Source organism: Bombina bombina, chromosome 2 (genome assembly GCF_027579735.1).
Source record: "Bombina bombina isolate aBomBom1 chromosome 2, aBomBom1.pri, whole genome shotgun sequence".
Taxonomy (NCBI): domain Eukaryota; kingdom Metazoa; phylum Chordata; class Amphibia; order Anura; family Bombinatoridae; genus Bombina; species Bombina bombina.
The window spans coordinates 1,441,607,853-1,441,622,725 of NC_069500.1; the positions used below are offsets into that span (position 1 = coordinate 1,441,607,853).

General features: G+C 40.5%; 1 protein-coding gene across 4 annotated transcripts in view; it reads left to right on the forward strand.

Moving 5' to 3' along the window:
• The window catches only part of LOC128650449 (serine-rich adhesin for platelets-like), a 376,989-nt gene that overhangs the window by 269,498 nt on the left and 92,618 nt on the right, over positions 1-14,873 (forward strand). For all 4 annotated transcript variants that reach the window (XM_053704393.1, XM_053704394.1, XM_053704396.1 and 1 more), the window contains exons 8-9: positions 1,556-1,610; positions 3,378-3,452. In XM_053704393.1, the coding sequence (XP_053560368.1) occupies positions 1,556-1,610; positions 3,378-3,452 (130 nt within the window). The remainder of the gene's footprint in view (positions 1-1,555; positions 1,611-3,377; positions 3,453-14,873) is intronic.

Here is a 14,873-nt window from a genome sequence, read left to right on the forward strand (position 1 = left end):
AGAGGCAAGGTTACCAATAAATATTCTAGAACTTTTTTCTGAGATTTCAGTCAGACAATGTCTTGGTGGTGGCTTATGTTCATCATCATGGAGGAACCCATAGTTCCTTAGTGATGAGGGATGTGTCCCGCATCATCAGCTGGGCAGAACACAATCACTGCATGATTTCTGCCATCCAAATCCTTGGTGTGAATAAGTGGGAGGCAGACCTTCTCATTACCCATTCTATTTACCCAAGGAAAGCTCTTTAGTTTTCAACCAAATTATGAGATGCTGGGGTCTGCCAAAAATAGATCCATCTCATGGTCTCTCACTTGAATCACAAATTGGGTTGGGTGAGATAGATGCTCTAGTGGTTCCCTGGTCATTGAACCTGATTTACATATTTTCTTTGTTAGTGTTGCTATCCAGAGTGATACCCAGAATCAAGCAGGAACAAGTCTCAGCAATTTTGATTGCTATGACGTGGCCTTGCAGGATTTGGTTTGTGGATATGGTTCAGATATCTGTGTGCCCAGCCTGGAGGCTTCCTCTGAGGGGATCTTCTCTCTCAAGGGCCTTATTTTATCAAAAGCTCAAAGATTTGTATTTGACGGCATGGTGATTGAACTTTTAATTCTGTCTCAGAGAGGTATTGATACCTTGAGTCAGGCTAGGAAACCTTTAACCAGAAGAATTTATCATAAAATCTGGAGGAAAAAAAAACTTTAACTTTCTAACAAAACTTATTGCTGGAATTCTTTTAAAATTCTTATAATTCCTGAGTTCCTGCTTGAGGGTCTAGATAAGGTTTTGTCAGCTAGCTCTCTGAAGGGTTAGGTTTCGTCTGTTATGTTTCATAAGAAACTTGCTAAAATCCCAGACTTTCAGGCATTTGTTCAGACTGTGATTGGAATTACACCAGTTATTTGTCCAGTTTCTCCTCCTTGGAACTTAATCTGGTTTTATGGGGTCTTCAAACTCCTTGTTTTGTACCGATGCATGGTTTAAATCTTAAGCTTTTATCCTGGAAGGTTCTTTATCTTCTAGATATTTAATCGGCTAAAAAGGCTGTTCTTCGCAACTACCTATTCTATCCACAAATAGTGTCATTCAGGAAATTGTGGTTCCTTCTTTTTGTCCAGCTCCTAAAAATTCCAAGGAGCATCTTCTCCATGATTTGGACGTTGTAAGAGCTCTCAAATATTAGGTGAAAGCCATAAAAGATTTCAGATTTTCTTCTCTTTTAATTCATTTTTCTGGTCAGAAAGCTACAATTGTTACTTTAGCAGTTTGTTCTTTTTGTTCATGTGGTGGAAGTACTTGTTTTGCACTTCTTTGCCCCAATTTATCTGTCCTGCTTTTCTTTTTTTCCTTATCTACTTGGCTATAAGTATGAGTAAGGATCAGGAGAAGTGGGAGGGATTTAAAGCTCTTTTGTGTTGGGGTGTCTATTGCTTCCTCCTAGTAGTCAGGAGGGTAATTTCCATCATGAATGAAATAATCTATCTATATCTATAATTAAGCATAACTTTTTCAAATTCATGGAATATTTGACACACTTTATTTTGAACAGGAAGGAGCAGGTTCGTTTGGAGGCAGAGCAGCGCAAGTTAGAGAAGGCTCGATGGGTGAGTATGGAGTCCACAGACTCAAGTGTGGGGATGTATAGAGGCAGGAGTTACAAGCTGTATGATCTTTGGGGCAGTTACAAGAGGTAGATACACTGTATGATCACTGGGGCAGTTACAAGGGGTAGATACACTGTATAATCACTGGGGCAGTTACAAGGGGTAGATACACTGTATGATCACTGGGGCAATTACAAGGGGTAGATACACTGTATGATCACTGGGGCAGTTACAAGGGGTAGATACACTGTATGATCACTGGGGCAGTTACAAGGGGTAGATACACTGTATGATCACTGGGGCAGTTACAAGGGGTAGATACACTGTATAATCACTGGGGCAGTTACAAGGGGTAGATACACTGTATGATTACTGGGGTAGTTACAAGATTACAAGAAGTAGATACACTGTATGATCACTGGGGTAGTTACAAGAAGTAGATACACTGTATGATCACTGTGGCAGTTACAAGGGGTAGATACACTGTATATTCACTGTGGTTGTTACAAGGGGTAGATACACTGTATGATCACTGGGGCAGTTACAATGAGTAGATACACTGTATGATTTCTGGGGTAGTTACAAGAAGTAGATACACTGTATAATCACTGGGGCAGTTACCAGGGTAAATACTCTGTATGATCACTGGGGCAGTTACAGGTTGTAGATACAATGTATGATCACTGGGGCAGTTACAGTGGGTAGGTACACTCTATGATCACTGGGGAAGTTACAAGGGGTCGATACACTGTATGATCACTGGGGTAATTACTGGGGTAGAAACACTGCATGATCACTTGGGTAGTTACTGGGGTACATACACTGTATGATCACTTGGGTAGTTACTGGGGTAGATACACTGTATGATCACTTGGGTAGTTACTGGGGTAGATACACTGTATGATCACTGGGGCAGTTGCAAGGGGTAGATACACTGTATGATTACTGGGGTAGTTACAAGGGGTAGATACACTGTATGATCACTGGGGCAGTTACAGTGGGTAGGTACACTTTATGATCACTGGGGCAGTTACAAGGGGTAGATACACTGTATGATCACTGGGGCAGTTACAATGGGTAGATACACTGTATGATCACTGGGGCGTTACAAGGGATAGATACACTGTATGATCACTGGAGCAGTTACAAGGAGTAGATACACTGTATGATCACTGGGGCAGTTACAAGGGGTAGATACACTGTATTATCACTGGGGCAGTTACAAGGGGTAGATACACTGTATGATCCCTGGGGCAGTTAAAAGGAGTAGATACACTGTATGATCACTGGGGCAGTTACAAGGGGTAGATGCACTGTATGATCACTGGGGCAGTTACACTGTATAATCACTGGGGCAGTAACAAGGGGTAGATACACTGTATGATCACTGGGGCAGTTACTGAAGTAGATACACTTTTTGATCACTGGGACAGTTACTGGGGTAGATACACTGCATGATCGCTTGGATAGTTACTGGGGTAGATACATGGTATGATCACTGGGACAGTTACAAGGGGTAGATACACTGCATGATCACTGGGGCAGTTACTGGGGTAGATACACTGCATGATCGCTTGGGTAGTTACTGGGGTAGATACATGGTATGATCACTGGGACAGTTACAAGGGGTAGATACACTGCATGATCGCTTGGGTAGTTACTGGGGTAGATACATGGTATGATCACTGGGACAGTTACAAGGGGTAGATACACTGTATGATCACTGGGGCAGTTATTTGATTAATTTTAATATGTATCATTGGGCAGCTGCAACAACAGAAAGAATATGAAGAGGAGATGAAAGGAAGATTCAAGCGCAGCCAATCGATTGAAATGGCAGCGGTGAGTATTCCAGCTTGTACTCCTATAGACTCATACATTCTATGTTATCCCTTATATAGTGATACATACAGCATTTCCCCCTATATAGTGATACATAAAGTGTTATCCCCTATATAGTGATACATATAGTGTTATCCCCTATATAGTGATACATGTAGCGTTATCCCCTATATAGTGATACATACAGCATTATCCCCTATATAGTGACACATACAGCATTATCCCCTATATACTGATACATACAGCATTATCCCCTATATAGTGATACATACAGCGTAATTCCCTATAGACCAAAATGTACAACGTTATCCCCTATACAGTGATACTTACAGCATTTTCTCCTATATAGTGCTACATACAGCGTTATATCCTATTTACTGATACATACAGCAGTATCCCCTATATAGTGATACATAAAGCATTATCCCCTATATAGTGATACATACAGCATTATCCCCTATATAGTGATACATAAAGTGTTATCCCCTATATAGTGATACATAAAGCGTTATCTCCTATTTACTGATATATACAGCATTATCCCCTATATAGTGATACATACAGCATTATCTCCTATAGACCAATACATACAGAGTTATCCCCTATATAGTGATACAAACAGAGCTATTCCCTATATACTGATATATACATCTTAATCCCCTATATAGTAAAACATACATCTTAATCCCCTATATAGTGATACATACACTGTTATATCTTATATACTGATCCATACAGCATTATCCCCAATATAGTGATACAAGTGCCCCCTATATAGTGTTACATACAGCAGTATCCCCTATATAATGATACATACAGCATTATCCCCAATATAATGATACATACAGCATTATCCCCTATATAGTGATACATACAGCGCTATCCCCTATATAGTGATACATACAGCGTTATCTCCTATATACTGATTCATACAGTGTTATCCCCTATATATTGATACATACAGTGTTATCTCCTATATACTGATACATACAGTGTTATCCCCTATATACTGACAAATGCAACATCATCCCCTATATTCTGATACATGCAACATTATGCCCTATATAGTGATAAATACAATGTTTTCCCCCATATGCTGATGCTTGAAACATTATCCTCTATATAGTGATACATACATAATTAACCCATATATATATACTGATACATGCAACATTATCCTCTATATAGTGATATCTGCATTGTTATCCCCTATATAATCATGTAGTCAACATTATCCCCAATATAGTGATACATACAGCATTATCCCTTATGTACAGATATATGCAACATTACCACTATATAGTAATACATACAGGGTTTTCTCCTATATACTGATACATGCAACATTATCACAATATAGTGATACATACAGCGTTATACCCTATATACTGATACATGCAACATTATCCCCTATATATTAATACATACAGCATTTGTATATGTGTATATATGTGTATATATATATATATATATATATATATATGCACAACATTACCCCCTTTATATTGATATATGCAACATTATCCCCTATATAGTAATAGATACAGCGTTATCTCATATATACTGATGCATATAACGTTATCCCCTAAATAGTAATGCATACAGCGTTTTCCCCTATATACTTATACATGCAACATTATCCCCTATATAGTAATACATACAGTGTTATCCCCTATATACTGATGCATGCACCATTACCCTTATATAGTAATACATACAGGGTTTTCCCCTATATAGTGATAATGCAACATAATTTCTATATAGTAATACATTCAGCATTATCCCCTATATACTGATACATACCGCGTTATCCCCTATATACTGATACAAACAGCGTCATCTCCTATATACTGATACATACAGCGTTATCCCCTATATACTGATACATACAGCATCACTGTTACAGAAGCATTAGTTATTTTGTTGTGAAGAGCTTATTTCCCAGCAGCAATGCCTGAACCAGCAAGCCAGCGCCTAAGAAGGGCTCCAAGAAAACCGTAACAAGTATCATTTCATAAAGAGTTAACTCTTTTTTTTTCAGCTTTTAGAAACTATTGCCTAAATACACATTTTTGCTGGCCTCAGCTCTAAGTTTAGGGATAACCAATCCCATTGTCTAATCACCTCTGGAGCCAGACTGCTAATTGATAAGATGAACTTGTAAACTTGTTATCTTAAGTACTGTAATCCTATTGTGGCCTGTCAAAGGACAGTGCTCTCTATCTAAATGTGTGATGGGGGATTTTGTGCTTCCCCCCCCTCTCCCCCTGGGAGTGCCCTGTGTGCATGTAACCTTAATAAAAAGCAGGCTGGGCATCCCAGTGCTGAGTTCTTGTTTGACCCTCAATCGCAGCGTTGACTCGTTTTTGTGGGCAGAAGGGTATCCTAGCTGTACTACAGCTAAGGGAGATTATTCTATATTTGCGAGACTCATATAGAATACTATGGAAAGCAGCTTCTCCCCTCTTTAGCAATAGGGATCCAGGCTACTAAGCGGTCCATCTCTCAGCGAGACTAAGGGTAACCGTAACATTTGGCGGCAGCGGCGGGATTTTCCTGGATTTCCTAGGAGAGGTACAGAACGGATGGAGAGCGCTTACGAAAAATTGAAGCGTACAACCCTAAAGGATTTACTTGAAAGCAGAGGGGGGTACACCAGCAACCGGCCGAGGAGAGAGCTGATCGCAGAATTGAACGAACTGGATCAGAGCTTCACAATGGTGGAAACACCGACCACGATTAGTGACGAAAAAACCAGGATTGTTCGGGAAAGGCTCTCATTATACGGGCCGAACCCCTCCATGGAATTGGTACAGCAGTTGATGGCGGAGGCGGACGAGGATATACGAGAGACTCGAGCCCACGAACTCAACCTAGCGAACGCACACCGCAATGCTGTAGCCCCGCAGGTAATCATCCCTGTCGAAAATGCTGGGAGGCCCAAGATACCCTATACAGCATTTCGACCCTTTCTAGAGAGCGAGACAGGGATTGATGAATATTTGGCGGACTTCGAAAGGCAATGTGCCCTGCACCAGATTCCCAACAGAGAGTGGCCCACGATATTGTCTGGGAAACTATCCGGGCGAGCCCTGGAAGCCTTTCGTACTCTGGGTGCTAAGGAAGTGACACAGTATGAGCTAGTTAAGGAGACACTGTTGCGACGGTACGCTGTAACTCCGGACACGTATCGCCGACAGTTTCGGGGCACGGAAAAGAAGCCTAACGATACCCATATGGAATGGGCGCACCGAATGCGGAGAGCGGCAAATCACTGGCTGAGCGGAAGTAAAGCGGTGACTGGGGAGGAAATTTTACAATTGTTTCTCTTAGAACATTTTTATAATGGCATGGAACAGCAAGGGAAGGAATGGCTGCGAGACAGGCGGCCTTCTACCTTAGAAGAAGCAGCCAAATTGGCCGATGAACATTATGACTCCCGTCTTCACGAACCCATGAACTACCGAGCTCCAGCACGGGTCGAACCCAGAGAGGTTTACCGTGCACCCCCTCGTGCTGAATTCCGAGCCCCGGTGCCCACAGGGCCCGTCCGACACTCAGGACCACCCAATAACAGCTCTGAGCATCACAGACCGACTTGCCACCGATGCAAGCAACCAGGGCATTTCATGGCTAGCTGCCCCCTTAATACGCACCAGACACCCAGGAATTACAATTACCCCTCTGGGTCCTATCGTCCGGCCCGGGCCCTCTGTGTTAACCAAGAGGCCCCTATGGAGGGATATGTGGGGCCGCTTCACGAGGCAGACCCTGTATATGCTGCCTCAGATAACCGCCAGCACCATCGGCAGAGGGTATGGCTCGAGGGGCGATCTACCGAGGGATTGCGAGACACAGGGGCTACTATCACGCTGGTACAGAGTCATTTGGTGCCAGAGCACAAGCGATCCGGACAGACTGTGGCCGTTAGAGTGGCGGGGGGGGATGTGTACAAAATTCCAACAGCTAAAGTGCATCTTGATTGGGGAGCGGGAAAGGGGGCTGTGAACGTGGGCCTAATGGATAATTTACCTGCCGAAGTACTACTGGGCAACGATTTGGGCCCCATGACTTCTGCCTATGCTCCAGTATGCAACAACGAGGCGGACCCAGTGACTACATGGGCCCAAGCCCGGACGGAGCGAGAGCTCTCACCAGTGCGGGAGACACAGGTAAGACCTACCCCGACCTTGCCTGACAGGTTAGGCCCCATACCCTGGGACACCCCAGATGCTTTCGAGGCAGAGTCTAAGACTGACCCGACCTTACAAAAGTACCGGGAACGAGCAGAGACCGGAGGGGGCGGGGCAGATAACGAAACATTCTTATGGGAAAAAGGGAAACTATACCGCTGGACAGAGAAAAGGGGACAGCGTAGGCGACAGCTGGTAGTGCCCCACAAATACCGTCAAGAAATCCTCAAAATAGGCCACGACATCCCCTTAGCAGGCCACCTAGCCGTTACCCGTACCCTACACCGCATTACTCACACGTTCTTTTGGCCAGGGGTGCACGCTGACGTTAGAACTTACTGTAACACCTGCGATGTGTGTCAACGAGTAGGAAGGCGAGGCGATCACCCTAAAGCCCAGCTAGTAAATATGCCCATTGTAGAGGAACCCTTCAGCCGGGTTGCTATTGACCTAGTGGGACCACTGGCTACCCCTAGTCCCTCCGGTAAGCGCTACATTCTTACCGTAGTGGACTACGCTACCAGGTACCCAGAGGCTGTCGCCCTATCCAACATACAAGCGGATACGGTAGCGAATGCACTAGTACAGGTGTTCTCCCGGGTAGGATTTCCAAAAGAAATCCTATCCGACCGAGGCACCCAATTTACGGCTGAATTAACCCAACAACTCTGGCAGGTTTGCAAAATTAAGTCCCTCCTGAGCTCCCCATACCACCCCCAGACGAACGGGCTGTGTGAGAGGTTCAATGGGACCCTCAAGCAAATGCTCAAGACGTTCACTCAGGAATACCGAGACTGGGAACGCTTCCTGCCGCACCTCCTATTTGCTTATCGGGAGGTGCCCCAGGAAACGACAGGGTTCTCTCCCTTCGAGTTGCTCTACGGAAGAAAGGTACGGGGACCCCTAAACCTGATCCGGGAGCACTGGGAGGGAGAGATGGAGGCTGACGGTGTACCCATTGTGCCATACGTGCTGGAACTCAGGGACCGAATGGAGCAATTAGCCAAATCCGTGCGGGCTAATCTCCAGTTGGCCCAGAGAAGACAGAAAGTATGGTACGATCGGGGGGCCCGAAAGAGAATCTTCACCATAGGACAAAAGGTGTTAGTACTTAAGCCGGTGAAGACAGACAAATTGCAGGCGTCCTGGCAGGGTCCCTACCAGATCGTAGAGAAAAGGGGAGACACCACTTATGTGATAGCTAGCTGCCATGACAACAATCTTAGAAAGACATTCCATGTTCGGGCTGGGAGCTGTCCTCAGCCAAGTAGGCGAAGATGGAGGGGAGCATCCAGTTGCCTACATCAGCCGGAAGCTCCTGCCCCGCGAAGTCAGCTATGCAGCGGTCGAAAAGGAGTGTTTGGCTTTGGTGTGGGCATTAAAGAAATTGACTCCCTATTTATATGGTCAGGAGTTCACTCTGGTCACCGACCATAACCCGTTGGTGTGGCTGAACCGGGTCTCTGGAGATAACGGCAGGCTATTACGTTGGAGCTTATCGTTGCAACCCTTCAATTTCACCATTACTTACAGACCTGGGAAACAGAATGGCAACGCCGACGGGTTGTCCAGACAAACAGACCTCAGCCCTGCATAACCAGCGGTCTGGACAGCCTTAGTCTGCCCCGAAAAGGGGTCAGACCGTGTCTGCCAGAGTGTTCCACAGAAAGGGAGCACTGTTACAGAAGCATTAGTTATTTTGTTGTGAAGAGCTTATTTCCCAGCAGCAATGCCTGAACCAGCAAGCCAGCGCCTAAGAAGGGCTCCAAGAAAACCGTAACAAGTATCATTTCATAAAGAGTTAACTCTTTTTTTTCAGCTTTTAGAAACTATTGCCTAAATACACATTTTTGCTGGCCTCAGCTCTAAGTTTAGGGATAACCAATCCCATTGTCTAATCACCTCTGGAGCCAGACTGCTAATTGATAAGATGAACTTGTAAACTTGTTATCTTAAGTACTGTAATCCTATTGTGGCCTGTCAAAGGACAGTGCTCTCTATCTAAATGTGTGATGGGGGATTTTGTGCTTCCCCCCCCCTCCCCCTGGGAGTGCCCTGTGTGCATGTAACCTTAATAAAAAGCAGGCTGGGCATCCCAGTGCTGAGTTCTTGTTTGACCCTCAATCGCAGCGTTGACTCGTTTTTGTGGGCAGAAGGGTATCCTAGCTGTACTACAGCTAAGGGAGATTATTCTATATTTGCGAGACTCATATAGAATACTATGGAAAGCAGCTTCTCCCCTCTTTAGCAATAGGGATCCAGGCTACTAAGCGGTCCATCTCTCAGCGAGACTAAGGGTAACCGTAACAATCACCTCCTATATACTGATACATACAGCATTATCCCCTATATACTGATACATACAGTGGTATCCCCTATATACTAATACAAACAGTGTTATCCCTATATACTGATACATACAGCATTATCTCTTACATATTGATACATACAGCGTTATCCCCTATATACTGATACATACAGCGTTATCTCTTATATATTGATACATACATCTTATCTTCTATATACTGATACATAAAGCGTTATCTCCTATATACTGATGCATACAGTGTTATCACCTATATACTGATACATAAAGCGTTATCTCCTATATACTGATGCATACAGTGTTATCACCTATATACTGATACATACAGTATTATCTCCTATATACTGATACATACAGCATTATCCCCTATATACTGATACATACAGCATTATCCCCTATATACTGATACATACAGTATTATCACCTATATACTGATACATACAGTATTATCTCCTATATACTGATACATACAATATTATCACCTATATACTGATACATACAATATTATCACCTATATACTGATACATACAGCATTGTCCCCTATATACTGATACATACAATATTATCACCTATATACTGATACATAAAGCGTTATCTCCTATATACTGATACATACAATATTATCACCTATATACTGATACATACAGCATTATCCCCTATATACTGATACATACAATATTATCACCTATATACTGATACATACAGCATTATCCCCTATATACTGATACATACAGTATTATCAACTATATATTGATACATTCAATGCTTCTACCCCAATACACAGGTCCTTATTTTTTAACCTTTATATAAACACATATTGGTATTTTGATACATCTGACGATAACACACATAGTTTCTGATTCGCTAGACTGATATGTGTTTCTGCCTCTATATAAATATGCCTTGCAGAGTGTAATATAGGAATTATCTATCTTTTTAACAACAACACTTCTAGAGTAGACTGTCCCTTTTTCACATTACCAGTGCGTAGAGTGAGCCAGCAGTGAGTAGGCTCACCAGGTTATACGCCTCTGTGTTTCTCACTAGTTAGATATTAGATTTGTTGTCATTTGCTGCTGTGCGTTTATACAAACCTGTTACACCTAATCAGTGATTCTACCATATAATTTATATAGGTGACTCCCTCTTTACTAACACAAGAAGTGCGTTTATACAAACCTGTTACACTTAATCAGTGATTCTACCATATAATTTATATAGGTGACTCCCTCTTTACTAACACAAGAAGTGCGTTTATACAAACCTGTTACACTTAATCAGTGATTCTACCATATAATTTATATAGGTGACTCCCTCTTTACTAACACAAGAAGTGTGTTTATACAAACCTGTTACACCTAATCAGTGATTCTACCATATAATTTATATAGGTGACTCCCTCTTTACTAACACAAGAAGTGCGTTTATACAAACCTGTTACACCTAATCAGTGATTCTACCATATAATTTATATAGGTGACTCCCTCTTTACTAACACAAGAAGTGTGTTTATACAAACCTGTTACACTTAATCAGTGATTCTACCATATAATTGATATAGGTGACTCCCTCTTTACTAACACAAGAAGTGCATTTATACAAACCTGTTACACTTAATCAGTGATTCTACCATATAATTTATATAGGTGACTCCCTCTTTACTAACACAAGAAGTGCGTTTATACAAACCTGTTACACTTAATCAGTGATTCTACCATATAATTTATATAGGTGACTCCCTCTTTACTAACACAAGAAGTGTGTTTATACAAACCTGTTACACTTAATCAGTGATTCTACCATATAATTTATATAGGTGACTCCCTCTTTACTAACACAAGAAGTGCGTTTATACAAACCTGTTACACTTAATCAGTGATTCTACCATATAATTTATATAGGTGACTCCCTCTTTACTAACACAAGAAGTGCATTTATACAAACCTGTTACACTTAATCAGTGATTCTACCATATAATTTATATAGGTGACTCCCTCTTTACTAACACAAGAAGTGTGTTTATACAAACCTGTTACACCTAATCAGTGATTCTACCATATAATTTATATAGGTGAATCCCTCTTTACTAACACAAGAAGTGTGTTTATACAAACCTGTTACACTTAATCAGTGATTCTACCATATAATTTATATAGGTGACTCCCTCTTTACTAACACAAGAAGTGCGTTTATTACAAACCTGTTACACTTAATCAGTGATTCTACCATATAATTTATATAGGTGACTCCCTCTTTACTAACTCAAGAAGTGCGTTTATACAAACCTGTTACACCTAATCAGTGATTCTACCATATAATTTATATAGGTGACTCCCTCTTTACTAACACAAGAAGTGTGTTTATACAAACCTGTTACACCTAATCAGTGATTCTACCATATAATTTATATAGGTGACTCCCTCTTTACTAACACAAGAAGTGTGTTTATACAAACCTGTTACACTTAATCAGTGATTCTACCATATAATTTATATAGGTGACTCCCTCTTTACTAACACAAGAAGTGCGTTTATACAAACCTGTTACACCTAATCAGTGATTCTACCATATAATTTATATAGGTGACTCCCTCTTTACTAACACAAGAAGTGCGTTTATACAAACCTGTTACACCTAATCAGTGATTCTACCATATAATTTATATAGGTGACTCCCTCTTTACTAACACAAGAAGTGTGTTTATACAAACCTGTTACACTTAATCAGTGATTCTACCATATAATTTATATAGGTGACTCCCTCTTTACTAACAAAAGAAGTGTGTTTATACAAACCTGTTACACCTAATCAGTGATTCTACCATATAATTTATATAGGTGACTCCCTCTTTACTAACACAAGAAGTGTGTTTATACAAACCTGTTACACTTAATCAGTGATTCTACCATATAATTTATATAGGTGACTCCCTCTTTACTAACAAAAGAAGTGTGTTTATACAAACCTGTTACACCTAATCAGTGATTCTACCATATAATTTATATAGGTGACTCCCTCTTTACTAACACAAGAAGTGCGTTTATACAAACCTGTTACACTTAATCAGTGTTTCTACCATATAATTTATATAGGTGACTCCCTCTTTACTATCACAAGAAGTGTGTTTATACAAACCTGTTACACCTAATCAGTGATTCTACCATATAATTTATATAGGTGACTCCCTCTTTACTAACACAAGAAGTGCGTTTATACAAACCTGTTACACCTAATCAGTGATTCTACCATATAATTTATATAGGTGACTCCCTCTTTACTAACAAAAGAAGTGCGTTTATACAAACCTGTTACACTTAATCAGTGATTCTACCATATAATTTATATAGGTGACTCCCTCTTTACTAACAAAAGAAGTGTGTTTATACAAACCTGTTACACCTAATCAGTGATTCTACCATATCATTTATATAGGTGACTCCCTCTTTACTAACACAAGAAGTGTGTTTATACAAACCTGTTACACTTAATCAGTGATTCTACCATATAATTTATATAGGTGACTCCCTCTTTAATAACACAAGAAGTGCGTTTATACAAACCTGTTACACTTAATCAGTGATTCTACCATTTAATTTATATAGGTGACTCCCTCTTTACTAACACAAGAAGTGCATTTATACAAACCTGTTACACCTAATCAGTGATTCTACCATATAATTTATATAGGTGACTCCCTCTTTACTAACACAAGAAGTGCGTTTATACAAACCTGTTACACTTAATCAGTGATTCTACCATATAATTTATATAGGCGACTCCCTCTTTACTAACACAAGAAGTGCGTTTATTACACACCTGTTACACCTAATCAGTGATTCTACCATATAATTTATATAGGTGACTCCCTCTTTACTAACACAAGAAGTGCGTTTATACAAACCTGTTACACCTAATCAGTGATTCTACCATATAATTTATATAGGTGACTCCCTCTTTACTAACAAAAGAAGTGTGTTTATACAAACCTGTTACACCTAATCAGTGATTCTACCATATAATTTATATAGGTGACTCCCTCTTTACTAACACAAGAAGTGTGTTTATACAAACCTGTTACACTTAATCAGTGATTCTACCATATAATTTATATAGGTGACTCCCTCTTTACTAACACAAGAAGTGCGTTTATACAAACCTGTTACACCTAATCAGTGATTCTACCATATAATTTATATAGGTGACTCCCTCTTTACTAACACAAGAAGTGTGTTTATACAAACCTGTTACACCTAATCAGTGATTCTACCATATAATTTATATAGGTGACTCCCTCTTTACTAACACAAGAAGTGTGTTTATACAAACCTGTTACACTTAATCAGTGATTCTACCATATAATTTATATAGGTGACTCCCTCTTTACCAACACAAGAAGTGTGTTTATACAAACCTGTTACACTTAATCAGTGATTCTACCATATAATTTATATAGGTGACTCCCTCTTTACTAACACAAGAAGTGTGTTTATACAAACCTGTTACACCTAATCAGTGATTCTACCATATAATTTATATAGGTGACTCCCTCTTTACTAACACAAGAAGTGCGTTTATACAAACCTGTTACACCTAATCAGTGATTCTACCATATAATTTATATAGGTGACTCCCTCTTTACTAACACAAGAAGTGCGTTTATACAAACCTGTTACACCTAATCAGTGATTCTACCATATAATTTATATAGGTGACTCCCTCTTTACTAACACAAGAAGTGTGTTTATACAAACCTGTTACACTTAATCAGTAATTCTACCATATAATTTATATAGGTGACTCCCTCTTTACTAACACAAGAAGTGCATTTATACAAACCTGTTACACTTAATCAGTGATTCTACCATATAATTTATATAGGTGACTCCCTCTTTACTAACACAA